This window comes from Halyomorpha halys, unplaced genomic scaffold (genome assembly GCF_000696795.3).
Source record: "Halyomorpha halys isolate HHAL.00 unplaced genomic scaffold, Hhal_1.1 Scaffold36.1, whole genome shotgun sequence".
NCBI classification, from domain to species: Eukaryota; Metazoa; Arthropoda; class Insecta; order Hemiptera; family Pentatomidae; genus Halyomorpha; species Halyomorpha halys.
The window spans coordinates 1,635,718-1,650,229 of record NW_027108624.1 but is presented as its reverse complement, the minus strand read 5'-3'; the positions used below and the strand labels follow the sequence as shown (position 1 = coordinate 1,650,229).

Here is a 14,512-nt window from a genome sequence, read left to right as displayed (position 1 = left end):
CAGGACGCTTTGTATCGCTCCACCGCCCTATACAATCATCCAACTGAAATTTACTTCCACATATATTTAACATTATAGACTGTTAAACTATTATAAATAATAATCAGGAATAATTTTATGATCGAGAATTTTATCGGGAAAATTAAAACATTCTTAACTGTCCCCTTACAGATTTCTTATACACAAAAAATGATGACGGATTATGATTCACCATGCTAAAAAACTTTTGAACTGAAACTATAAAAAAACTTTAAACTGAAAATATAAAAAAAATTATTGTAGGAAGATAGTCCAAGTGGCGGTCAGTAAAGGTATCAAAATAGTAGAAAAAACTATTTATTGATAAACCAATGTTTCGCCTTACTTTGCATGGCATCGTCAGGGCTGTCTTGATTGAAACAAGGATGACATCTGAATAACTCTATAAATAAATAATTTACATACAAATAATTTTATTTTTCTTATTAGAATATTAATAGTTGACCGGTATGTAATAGATTGTAGGAGGATGGTCCGGGTGACGGCAAAGAAAGGTAAAAAATAATAAATATTTTTGCACCTTTCTTGAACATCACTCAGATCATCTGCCTACAAAATCTTATTTTTTACTTCCGAGAGGGTTAAGAATTTTAAAATAAGTATGGTTCGATTTGAAGGTCTGTACCTCGTCTTCAATTTAACCGATTTCGACGTTCTTAGACACATTAGAAATACGTGACTTAATTCTTTCCATTAATGTGTGTACATGAATCCCTGTATAATCATCCCATTATTTCAGAAGGCTTGTATAAAAAATAAATTAACACAAAATTGATATAAATTTGAGTTGTTTTTTAAATTAAAAATATAATAAGTGGAGAAGCTGGGCGGGGGGCACAGTCAGAAAAAAACAAAACACAAATAAACAAAAAATGATTTATTCCTGCCGACGTTTCGACCTGAGTCTTCATAAGGGAGGTTGCGGGAGAGATTCTGGCTAAACAGAACAGTTTTTGTTGTTGACCGCATCCCCCCCCCCCTCGACCATCTTCTCTACTTAGTAATCTACAGTCAACTATCTACATCTCATTAAAAATATAATAGAAAAAAAGAGCAAAATTGAGGGAAAAAAGTCGCTCTAAATCACGAAGAACACCCCAGTTAAAGAAAATCACGTAGTCTAAGAACATTTACCAACATGGCTGTCTTTAACCAAGTGAGGGTTCCACTTTATTACATGGGGGCTCCCTCCAGAATAGAGATGGTGGCCCTCAAATTATTTTCTGAGTAATTCAAGGTTATAAAGACCACCTTAGTATAACTCTGTAATTAATTGAATAATGGAAATAAACGTTAATAAACAAATTAAACATTAACAATAGATACTCTTCTTTGATCAGCAAAGTCATTAATTACTTCTAACGTTTTTTTATTTATGCGGAAGATTTACATGTGTTGACCGTATGTAATTTAATACAGGAAGATAGTCTGGGTGGTGGTCGAGAAAGGTACAAAATATCAGAAAAGCTATTAATCATAAAAATAGATAAGGTCCAGAAATATATCGAAAACTAAAATTAATCAATTTTACCTCATAAACAAAAATACAGATAATATATTTCATATACGACCAACCTACGAAGAAAGTCCAGTTTCTGTATTAAAAAAAAAAAACTCCCTTTAGTCTAATTCTCCATTTTTTCCGTGTGACATTGTCAAGGTCAATTTCATATGCCGGTAGCTAACAATTCTACAAACATCAGGTATGCCTAGATCAAACAGGACAGTTGGAAGGGATTTTTTTTTGTTTTTTTAGAAAGTGAAATATAATGAATGCTTTTTTTCTGCTACGCTTTATTTTATAGAATGATTATTATCGAAAAATTCTTATTTTTCGAGTTATTAGCAAAAACCTAAATCGCGTTTACGGAATTCGGTCCTTATTACGGACCGCTCTTGGGTCTTAGCGGTTGATCGTAGAGTTTACAGATATAAACTGCAGACAATTTTGTTTACCTTAATTTTGTAAAGGAATATTTTCTCTAAAAAAACATATAGTTTGTAGAGAATATAGAATAGGCGAAAAATAAAAAAAGTACCAAAATTATCAGAGTTTTTGTGTAAAACCAAAACCAGGCTTACTGGAAAAATATCAATCAGCAAACCACAGATTCGAGCGAACCACAAAACGAAAACTTATATATTCAAATTAATTATAATATAAGCAATGTATTATTTTCAGGCTAATAATTAAACTAACCATATCAACCTTTAGTCATTAACTAACAACATGCTTTCAAGGAATATCTATTTAATAATGTTCCGCTTATCCAAGTCCAACAAATCCGCGAACATCTAGATAAGTGACAAACGTGGAACCGTAATACATGAAACTCTCAATTCTCAATAATACTGAGAGAGGAAGTGGTTTTTACTCGATCAAAGTTTCGAGTACTTTCAGATTAGTCAATAATGTGAAATTCAATCCCCTAATACACGTCCTGATAACAATATCTAACGCATTAAATAGTTGCAGTCGACAAATCCTCTACTAATTCTTAAGGAATTCTATTTCATCACTAGTGAACAGTCTCTTTCTCTTTTTATATTATATTTAAATCACGCCTCTTAGTTCATCTGTCTTAAGAGAAAATTTAAGCTCTTTTTGTCAAAATCCTATGTAAAAAATACCAACTTTCCCATTAATTTTTAAGTCAAAGACCACGCCTTTGAGAAGTACATACTCCATTTGTCTAACTTCCTCGCTACCGATGGTAGAGGAACATGATACTTCGTATTTACGTAGGAAGCAAAAACAAAACTTTCCTTAATAATTGTAAAGTGTCACCCTCATTTTACCTTTAGACATCAAGAAACAAATTTGGTTCAGTCTGTCCGTAGTTAAATCATTGTTCTGGCACTAACAGCTGTTGACGTTAATCCGGGGTTCATACAATTTCTAGAGATTATTTCGGTGGTACATGCATCGTACCACATGAAAACCTGCTTTCGTCTAAGCCTGCACAAAAGGATTTTCCTTGTCACACTTAAATCTAGAGAACGACTACTCCGGTTTGGCCTTAAGTTGGAAAAAGGCGGGTTTGAGGTGAAAATTATTCACTTTTTTTTTTTTTTTGCACGCATTTAAGTATTTCAAACACGGCTCCTCTCTTGAACTACATTCTCAAACATAAAATTTATAATGGTGAGGTTGTATTGACCTATGTACTTGGCAGACGTTTGAAATAATTCTTCACTGATAACTAACTCTGTTAGTTTTATCATTTAAAACTTATGAACCCCAATAGATAATACCCAAGCGTTATTCGTCACCCAAAGGAAAATGCAAATTCAAGACTTAAAAACCAACGATTATACCAAGTAGATTACAAATTAGTGATAGTTTGGATAGGGAGAAAATTGTTATTTTAAGTTGATCTAAATTGTTTTGTAACATCCCGTGTTTTAAGGAACAAAATTTAACAAGAATATTTTTTTGTGTGTATATATATAAACAAAAATACAGAAGTGGATGACTTTACTCCCGGATAACAGTCCTTCACCGACACAGATCCACAGTTTCGTCTTGCTCAGTGTGGCACACCAATGGTAGAGAAAAGCGCTAAGATCTGAGCCGGAAAGAGGAAAATATTGCCTTCCAATTGATAGTTGTAAAGTTCAATTGAAAAATCACAATAGGTTTTTTAGAGCATTTCTTTCTCCTCCTGTTATGTTCTGCTAAACAACATGCCTCAAATTTCCGTTGCTAGATTACCTCTTTTCGAAGTCTAAAGGTAAGTGTAATCATAAAGTTATATACAATCTATCTATGATTAAGAAATATAAGGTTATTAATATCTCCCTTAGTTGGAATTCTCCAAAATGCGTAAACGGATAACTAAATATACCGGAAAACTTCGCTCTAGTAAACCTGTTCTCATTTTTGGTCCTATGGTTCCCGATGTTAAGTGTATTATCTAATTGTTTTTGGTTTATAACATCCTTTCAATAGTAATTTTAAATTAATTAAAAATAATTTTAAACCAACCAAAAAATATATATACCTAATTTGTATTTATTTTGGTTTAGACATATTTAATAAAAATTTCGTTTTTGATTTTTTTTTTTTTCCTATTTTCATTTCAAGAAGAAATGTATTTATTTTTGTTTAGACTCATATTAAATAAAAATTTCGTTTATTATATATTTTTTTCTATTTTTATTTCAGGGAAAATGTATATTATGTTTGAAAAAAGAAACATAGAACTTACAGAATTTTAGAACATTTTTTTTTTTTACAATGGTATTTTTAGTGGTTCTTTTCTTTGATTATGACAACCTTAAATTGCACCAACTTTTAGAAAATGATGCAGTATCCCTACATACTTTAACTTTGCTTAATTGTTTTAACAAATATTAAATACATGGATATCAAGAATATACTATTTTTTTTTTCATTTATTTAAACTCTAAGGTAGCTCAGTATTAATCTCAGACTTTCCAAACTCCTTTTAGTGGGTAAAAAATGTAAAATAAAAAAATCTAACATTCCCAGCAAAGCAACCCTCTTTTACAGTTTATATGTTCAGAGATCACTACAAGAAGGTACAATTCCTCTATACATCTACACAAACCAAACTGCAAAAGTAGCTTACTAGGTTTTGCCTTAAGGCAAGTTATCTTTATAAAATGCAAGTATTTTCTTCAAAATAATTAATTTTGATTATTTCTTCAAAATATTTCCCTTCTAAAGAAATCATTTTTTCAAAATTTTTCGTTATTAATTAAATAAACGGAACAAATCTCTTTACATACCTAATGTTTTATAGAAAATGAGCCAGTGCTTTAGGAAAACGATCTTTACTTTGAATCAAGAGCATTACCGCAATAAAAAAACCTCATTTTTTTTAGTAAGTATTCGCTTTTTCGGACTCCGGAAACGATAGACATGGGTAATGCATGAAAGAATCTTGAATGAGAGTTAAAATACAATTCATAAGAACAATTTTAAATAATAATAATTCAGCTCGCTCCTTAGATTATTCTTAAGTTCTCAATATAGTTACACACAATTATCAACGTACAACAACCGTTTATACAACCACTGTAGTTTTATAGAAATGTACAAATATTGTGTCCATTTGTAAAAAATAATCGTTGTTTATTTACAGAATCTCACAGTATGCAGGTTTAACCAACCCATAACTACAATTTTAGGAAGTTTGAATTGATTTTCGCTGTCATAGCGGTGGCATTTGGTCAATCTATTAAGGTTATTATAAATGGGATACTTTTATTTTACGGATTCTGATAGTAAATCAGATTTTGATACCGATTCATATCATAATTGAAGTATTTCTGGATTGAACCCTCATCACAATGACAATCATTCATATAGGAAATAGGATTCTAAGGTAAATCGACTTTGTCCTACATGTTTTTCAATCTTCAGTTTAAGCTCGAATATTAAAAAACCATGAACAATAATTTTAGTTTTTTTTTTTTTTAACAATCTGTTATTACCCAGTAAAATATATTTCTTTTCAAAGAGAATGATTATATTTTAATTAGAGCAGGGTTTGCATCATTTTGGAATAATTTCGAAAGGTTAAATACCCACTTCATGTCAAAACATAATTGTGCATAATCCCTTTGGTAATACGTATTTGAAAAACCATGAGTATTTCCATATTCTAGTCATTCATAGAAGATGGATATAGAAGATGGATTCTTGTTTATAGTTCAATAACGTACCTCAAACTGGCATTTTATTTTATATAAGATTTAAAACGGAAATGCAGACATGGGTGAACATTGGATGCCTGAATGATAACACTAACAGAGCCGATATGTTTTCAGTTACAGCAAGAGGCGCCAGAAGGAAGTAGGCGGTACAAGGACGACCAGTCAACTCTTGGCCAAGCAGATATCTCAGCCAGCCACTGAAGGATAATTTCAAGATAAAACAAAATCTCTAGATACAGAATCCACCCCCTCCCCTTTTGACATGCGACAAGATAATGAATAATACTGATGATGCCATAAGTAAAATCAGAACAAGGCCTCTAATTCCACCAACAATAGGTTGCATACATTTTTTTTTTTTTTAAATCCGAGTTTTAATGATTTTCTGAATTTAGAATTACAATAGTATTACTTTTTTCCATTTGGCTGTACCATGTATTCAATGGAACCCCGCTAATCTCAGCTAGTCGAGACCGAGACATGACCGGTTAAGCGGGAGACGCGGGTATCCTGAGTTTAAAAAAATAAAATATTTAAAAATCCAATATTGATTTAAAATTTAAATGCAAAACTTACGATACGGAGTGGGTAATATAATTAAAATTGAAAAATTTCATTATATACATGATTTAATTTCAGTAAACAAATGATCTTTCAGTTTACAATAGTATTCAAAAAGTCATGTGGGTAAGATGGTCGTGGGGTGCGGTCAAAAAATAAACAAAAACTATTTATTTGTGCCCTTTATTGATTAGAATATATTAGAAACTATTTATTTTTGCCAAATAAATAGTTTTTGTTTATTTGCTGACCGCACCCCTATATTAATCTACGATCAACTATTAACATATCATTATTTATAAATTCAGTTATTTTTCCGAATTAGTATTGTCTCAGCAGTTTACTTTTTTTATTTATACCGCCGGTTAATTCGGAGAATTAGTTAAGCGAAGTTGTATTATACTTGTTAATACATTCAGCCAAAAACAACAAATATATTTTCCAGTGACTATATATTTATTTATTAATATTTAAGATATGCATATAAAAACATTTGCCTAATTATTCATCAACATCACATTTAGGAGCGACTTAATAATACATTTTTATTTGAATATTTCAATTAAAAATATATTTTATCTACTTTCTTTCCTAACTATTACGTTTAACTTTTCAAAACAATTTACTAGAATCGTCCCAAAGTGTTAATAAAGAATTATTATAAATTTCCTTATATTTTTTCCCAACAATTCTTAATAATTACCACGCATCTATTAAAAAAGTCTCCACTAATTTTTACAAACAATTCAGTCGCTTAAAATTTAAACCTATATTTTGAAACAATTTTTGCTATATAATATCTACATTGTAAAAGAAAATAATTAAGTTGAATAAAAAAAAACTAAGAGAGTTGGTAAATAATCTGTTCAGAACTGACATAACGCAACACATACTTAAATTTTATTTGTAACTTTCACTTACTTATATAAAATATATAGAGTAAGGGGGAGTAAAGCAATCGTGAAAAAAATAGAATCAGTTTTTAATACACGTTTTAAGGTACCCTGAATCTAAATAACGGAATCTCACAAATCTGTCGTGTACACAAATAATCGTGTATGTGAATACCATTACCTAATTAAGGTAATATGTATACAATATTGCAGAAACTTTTCATCTAATATCGATTATGCGGAACTACCACTTAATATTATGGTGTTATAATTTTTTTTTAATTTCCTGTTTCACGAAAGGCAGCCCTAACAATTATGGTTAAATTCTTTACATCAATAGATAATTAAACGGCATTTAACATCAGCTGAGTCGTATTATCAAAGAAAATGATTGGCCAAGGCTAGAATGCCGAATTTTCAAAACACATTTCCCTAAATTCCCTATAGTTTTGTTTATTTAATATAATTTATCATTTCTAATTAATAATAATAATAAAAATTGATACATAATAAAAATTAAAGAATTTGATAGCTAACTAAAGGAATAAATATGAGTAATATTTCCACAGATTTAAAAAAAAATCTGGAAATAATGGTTAATTTGATGTATAATATTCCGTTGGAAATCCAACGTTACCATGCAACATTTTTCGTGTTCTTAGGGCCTTTGAATAGTTTACGAGATAAATATAATAAAAATAAGTGAAATAATATATATTCTGCCATTCATGAAATTTTAGAGAGTAAAGATAATTTAATTTGTTTAATGAATGTAAATATGCAAACATCGGTAATAAAACCAATAATTAATAGAAGCAATTAGGATATAACAAAATTGATTAAAGGAGCAAATCAATGAATAAACAGATGTCAGCAGATCTAATTTATAAAATGACAGTTAAATAATCTTAGAATCAGATTAAATCTTATAAGGTTACGATATAGATTTTTTTTTTTTAATTTACAGATATATTTTAATTTAACATCTTAGATAATGAAATTTTATAATTTAAAATTATTGTTCATTATTTTTACAAACGTACAAACCAGATTAACTAAAATATAATGGCCAATTGATTCGCAATTTTTTGTCAGTAATACTGAAATTAAAGCTCACAAGCATGGTCGACTACGACATTATAGATTTAATTGTTTCCCCCCCCCCCTCGAATTACTACTGGTTTCCGGCATTCATAGAAATAAATTAAAACAACCAGAATCTTTGAAAATGTGATCAAATTTTGGCTCCTATACCAAAATCAGAAAATCTTCGATTTATTTTAGCACTAAAATGTTGAACTTTAAGTTAACTCAGAACAAATTATTTTAAAGGTAGTCTCATTATAAGATCGTACTTAACAGGAAAAAGAGGTAACATGTCACAGACCTAAAGTAGCCGATTTTAAATCAGCAAATGAGTAGTCAGTCAGTAACTACCAAAAAGTAACACATCTCAAAAGAGATTTTTTTATTAATTGGGATAAAAATATTTAATAGACAAACGAAATTAGAATGTAAACGATGGTTTAAAAAGTAAATACAAATTCATAATTATACTTCAAATAAATAGGATATAAATTCTAAAATATTCGAAAGACCCTTAAAATTTAATTTTTGGTATGATAGAATTCCAAACAACACACATTAATATTTAATAAGGAAAATAAACCTTTTCAAATAACTTATGACCAAAACGCAAAGTATATACACAAAGGAAAGCGAAATATTTTTTAAATAAATTCAATTCGATTTGATCAATAAAAAAAACATAAAAGCATTTTTCAATAAACCAATAAACATATTGATACGATTTTGGAAAAATATAAATGCGACAAATTATAATAATGTTTATAAATTAAAAACAATATAATTATGAATAATTATTCATATAATTTTATATTATAATATAAAATAAATAAAATATTTTTTTTGGAACTAAAGTAATTCCCAGATGTAGCCAACATTAATAGTGAGAAAAATTCCATTTTAACCATATTAACCACATTGATACTTTGACCAGGAATTAATAATATAGATTTAAATATTTAACAAGATTAATCATTATAAATATATACATATATGTAAATACAAAATACACATAAATGAGATTGCAAGCACATTAAAAAAAAGAAAGCTAATAATTTCATAATGGTAGAGCTATTGTTTTATAAATTACTTTCACTTTTTAAATGTGATTAATATTCATTTAATATGATTTCTGATAGTATTTATTTATTAATATTACATTAATAAAGAAGTGTTTCATTTTAATTGTAGAACATATATTCATTTCATTAATAAAACTAACATTAAAAAAAAAAAAATCATATTAGAATCATGAAAATATTGTAACTACTTATGTGGAAAAAAGAAAAGTGTTCTACTAATCAAAGTTACTGAACTACAAATATATTTATATAACTAGATAACCATATTCTTTCACATGACAGAATCATGTGAGCCAAGTCAGTGGACTAAGAAATTTTTCCACCATAAAGTAATGGTTCTCTGTTCCTTACATTAAATTAATAAATTATCAAGAAATATAAAAGTTCAAACAAAGCTATGAAATAGAATATAACAATAATAAGATACTATCTAAAATTGTGTTTAACAACAAAAATTGTCTTACCGTTAAAATACAGCCATGACTCGGGGAGATGAAATCGAGACCCCTGTTACCACTGCCAGTGAAGCAAGTCTTGATGTTCTGCATAAACTTTCGCCGAATGGCCTTTAGTGAATAAACGCAAAGTGCACTAAACTGGCTCGGTTTACTTGATCCTTCACCTTCAGGTTGTTCACTTTCAGAAAACACAGCAAACAAAACATCATCCTGTGCAGTAATTCCGAGATTAGAAGCCAAATCAGAACCAGGTTTTCCAACATAACCTGCTTGAACCAGATTATACTTCTTTCCTTCACTGTCTATGCATTCAATAGGTATTTCAGTATAAGAGTAATAGTTCTCATCATCATGACAAACTCTAACAAGCTTTGATATAAATGGAGATGGACCACTATGCCTCATTTGTGTCGTGAGAAAGTAACTGAAGCCCTCGGATGCAAAACCATACACATAATTTATGGGATACCTTTCTCTGGCAAGTGAATTAACAAACATTCTTGTTCCAGTAGTCACTGCTGTTTGAGCGATCATAAACATTTTGTCCTTTTCAAGACTCCTCGACGAAACAGTTGGCACCTCGCTTCGATAAGGTGAATTATTTGTGTAAGTAACACCAACATACATAACTTGAGTAACGGGTGGATTTGGTGGACCAGGAGCAATGAAGGCGACGGTTGAAGCAGTGGCATTGTTGGCTACTACAGCTTCTTTTACTACTTGAACAACATCAGATATATTATGTAAACTTCGTACAGAACATATTCCCTGAAATAGACTACCACATACAATAAGTCTTGTTGTAGTATAGTCTATAACAAGAGCTTTGTTAACATTATCAGTCAATTTCTTAACAACAGATGATGGGCAATCAATCACAGAACAATCAGTCGAATCTTCTTGAGGACCAGTAGTCTCAGCAATTACTAAATCTAAATCAGGTGAGAGTTGATATAACTTGTTTACTGCTCCGATATAAACTCTTCCGGTATTTTTATCAACAACTAGATGATTAAATTTGAATTCAGGTCCTCCACCATCTTCACGAAACACTTTCACAATATTAGCACTAAACGTTGTAGAAAAGCAAAGGGTCAAAGCCCACAACACAAGCCTGTAATAGGTGGACATTGTATTTCACCTTTTCTTCATTGCCTTTACCATTCCTGAAAAAAAAAAATATACATATAATGGATTTATTGGAAATATTAGCAAGTGATAAATAAATGCTTAAATAACTACTCAACTTGATTCATGAGCCGTTTAAAAATTGCAAGGGTTTTATTTTTTTCGATAACAGCAGAGATATAGTTTAATTGAAAAATAGGAAGGGAATTCTGTCAGTAGAAGCAAAAAAAATGATTTTAGATGATAATATGTCCCCAAATATTCAAGAAAAAATACTTAGAAAAACAAAAACAAGCTAGAATGACAACGGAATAATTCTGAAACTGCACTAATTAGTGTAATAAACAGTATTTTAACAGGTAAATACTCCAACAAAATCTCATTTTTTTTCTAATGTGATATCAAACATAACCTTTTCTAAATTTTGTCACATGGACAACAAATAACATATGTCAACAGAAAAAGTGAGAGGTTAAATAATTAAAATAGAGTACTGAAAATAAAAAGGAATTGATTCCGAAACACATTTTAAAACAGTACTGAAATCTAAATTTGTTATCAAACAGAGTTAGGAAAAAATGATTAATAAAACATGATATGATAATTTCCATGACAAATCAGTTTAAAAAAAAAATTAAATGAATGTAAACATGAATGATAGAGTGAAAAAGGGTAGAAGAAATCATCAACAGGAAAACATAATTTCTAGGCAACAAATTTGTATAAAAATAATAATTTCAAGCAAATACTATCTGCAACTCACCTTAAATTTTAACTGATAACCAAGTTTATTAGGGTATCATTTGGCACCCAATTTTGGCTGAAGATTGAACATAACCAGGATGTGAAAATTAATAGGAACAACAAACATAGACAATGTTTCAGTGAAGTGTTTTCTTCATAAAACTGCTATCCAATTTCTTTCTTTTTTTTTTTTTCTTTACACTATTCCTGTCCTTTAGATTTTTTACTGATATCAGAGAACTACTAGTTTAACATGTAAATGACAAATAACAGTTTGAATTTATAAAAAGTACATCTATAATTCATATAAACACAAACACGGAGTTATTACACAAAGCAGTAAAATAACACATTATCACAAAGTTTAATTAATTGGTTAGTGAAGGTAACTGACGTAAACAAAATGCCCGGCTTCTTAACTCAACCTGAACGGTTTTGCTACATCAAACAGCTAAAGCCCAACTGGAGGCATCTGGAATCTCTTCACCCCACTCCCCCGGCCGTCCACAGCCATCTCTATCGGATATGTATTCTTCTTTTCATGTATTTCATTAATATTACTCTTAACGCCGTTTTAGCTAAGGAAATAAAAACATATCCTTCAATATAACAAACAAATCAATTGAATAATTTTAGAAATTCTGGATTCTCTTTTTATAGGTTAATTCGTAGGAAATCAATTACATTGACAAAAATAACTCTTATTAGACTATCTTTATACGTCCCCATACAAAATTTCATCAATTTATATTCAACTATTTCTTGAAATCGTTCGTAAGTTATGAAAAGTAATATTAAAAATTCAACGAATCTTGACCCGTTGAAATCTCGGATCTCTCCGGATTTATTCGGAAATCCTCGGGTGAGATGGATAATCGCCGCTAGCTGTCCGTGTTGGGTATTAACATAATTTAATAAAAAATAACATTTGATATTATTGAAAATCAATGTATGGATGGATGATATCAATGGAAATGTATAAACTATGTCCATAATTTGCTAAATTAAAAAAATAATTAATAAATAAGAAACTCAAACAAGTTTGTTTCATTCATTTAAAAGGTTGTTTTATTATACTGAAATTTAAAATTACATCAGATCGAAGTAAATGGGAAGTGCAGTAATGAATTTAAAAATAATTTTTAGAACAGCTTCAACTTGACGTAGCGTTCATACTCATTATCAGTAATGGTTTTCTTGCTTCCTTGGATGAGGATAATTTAAAAATCTGATTGGAACCAGGTATTTTCATTTGTCTCCACCTCCCTTTCTTTAATACATAGATTAGGGTGGTCACCGTGGTGTTATTTTTTAAAAATCAACATTTTGTTTTATTTTAAAGGTATAGCGTACTAAACTTATTGAAAATTTCACTAATTCAAATTTGATATGTGTTTATTTTTAAATTGAAATGATATCTACTTTAATTACCGGACCGCTTTTACTAATATAACAAGAAAAAAAAGAGGTCAATCGGCCAGGAAGTTGTTGGTAAGGCAAGAAGCGCCCTAAGCAATATCAAGATTTTCCTAGTTAACGGTATACGCTAAGAATTTCGCCGTGTGACTATGTGTGCTTTTGCAAGGAAAAGAGCTAACTAAAAAAAACAAAAAAGAAAGATGATATTGATCCTTGACCGGATCATCCACCGTTAGCAGAACCAGAAGCTCGGGGAAAATTAATAAATACTATTGACCCGCTCCCTATATTTCATGTATTTTATTTTTATCAATAATATATCTTAAGTGAGCTGATTGAAAATTACGCTGTTTGGACGAATCATTAAACATAATATTTTATTAAGTAATTGAAACTGTTTCCGATGTGAAAAGTATATTAAAATTTTTGGTACGCAAAACTATATGTATATCGAAGATATAATGAAGACTATTATGATCAAAAGGATAGATTTACTGACTAGGATGTCAATAGTTAAAACACTGAATCCTTCAAAAATATTATATTCTAGATAATACAATATATGTTGTATTATATTGTAGGTAGGTATCTTAAGTTTACGTGAACAATAAAATCCTAAAAGCAATATAATATCTTAGCCTGTAGAAGCTTATCAGTACCTGCGAGGAGGGAGGAGGGGCTGGTGAACCAGTGATTCATTGCTACGGCGTATGTTGACAATCCGGCAGTCATTGTGTCCGAGGATAGTCGAGCCAGAATGAAGACTCCAGCGGAAAGGAGCGCCAATCTTGCAAGAGCAGTGCGTGAGTAGAAAACTGAGTAAAGCCACCAAGTTCAGAGGCTCCACTGACAGAACTCACTATATAACCCTTGATTAACAAGGCCAGAGAATTATACTACTTGAGGAAGTAAAATATCTTGGAGTAAGAATAAGAAGAATCTTCAACATCATCCCTCACCTGGAATACATGAGAAGTAGAGTGATTGTTTCAATGAATGGATTAAACTTAATAGGGTGTGCTTTCTGGGGAACCAGATACCCTACGACAACGACCATTTACAAAGGTGTTCTCTCGGATATCCTGAGGTACGCATCCATTGCGTGAAGCCAAAACCTCACACAGAGTTTAAAAAGGAAACTGGCTCTGCTTAGAGTCACGAGCACATTCGGAACGGTGTCCTACCAGGTGATGCAGATACTGGCTGGGCCTATGCTCTTGGAACTCGACCACAAAGAGGATACTCTGAAGTATAATGTGAAGACGCAGGGACATTGGACGTTACCGGAGGAGCTCATAATTGGCGAGAATTATAATCAATGGAAGTAAGTCATCAGGGAGGATTTCATAGAACAATGGAATGAACCAAGACCGGTTAGCCAGAAAGGGTCCACAATGAGGAAGTTTTTCCACATAGT

At 30.4% G+C, this 14,512-nt stretch overlaps 1 protein-coding gene across 1 annotated transcript in view; it reads right to left on the bottom strand.

Annotated features, from left to right (window-relative positions):
• Window positions 1-12,128, bottom strand: part of PlexA (plexin A) — a 593,915-nt gene extending 581,787 nt beyond the window's left edge. Inside the window, exons 1-2 of the mRNA XM_067046922.1 lie at window positions 11,696-12,128; window positions 9,811-10,970 (exon numbers count right to left, since the gene is read on the bottom strand). Of these exons, the coding sequence (XP_066903023.1) occupies window positions 9,811-10,935 (1,125 nt within the window). The 5' untranslated portion in view covers window positions 10,936-10,970; window positions 11,696-12,128. The remainder of the gene's footprint in view (window positions 1-9,810; window positions 10,971-11,695) is intronic.
• Between the last annotated feature and the right edge of the window lie 2,384 nt (window positions 12,129-14,512).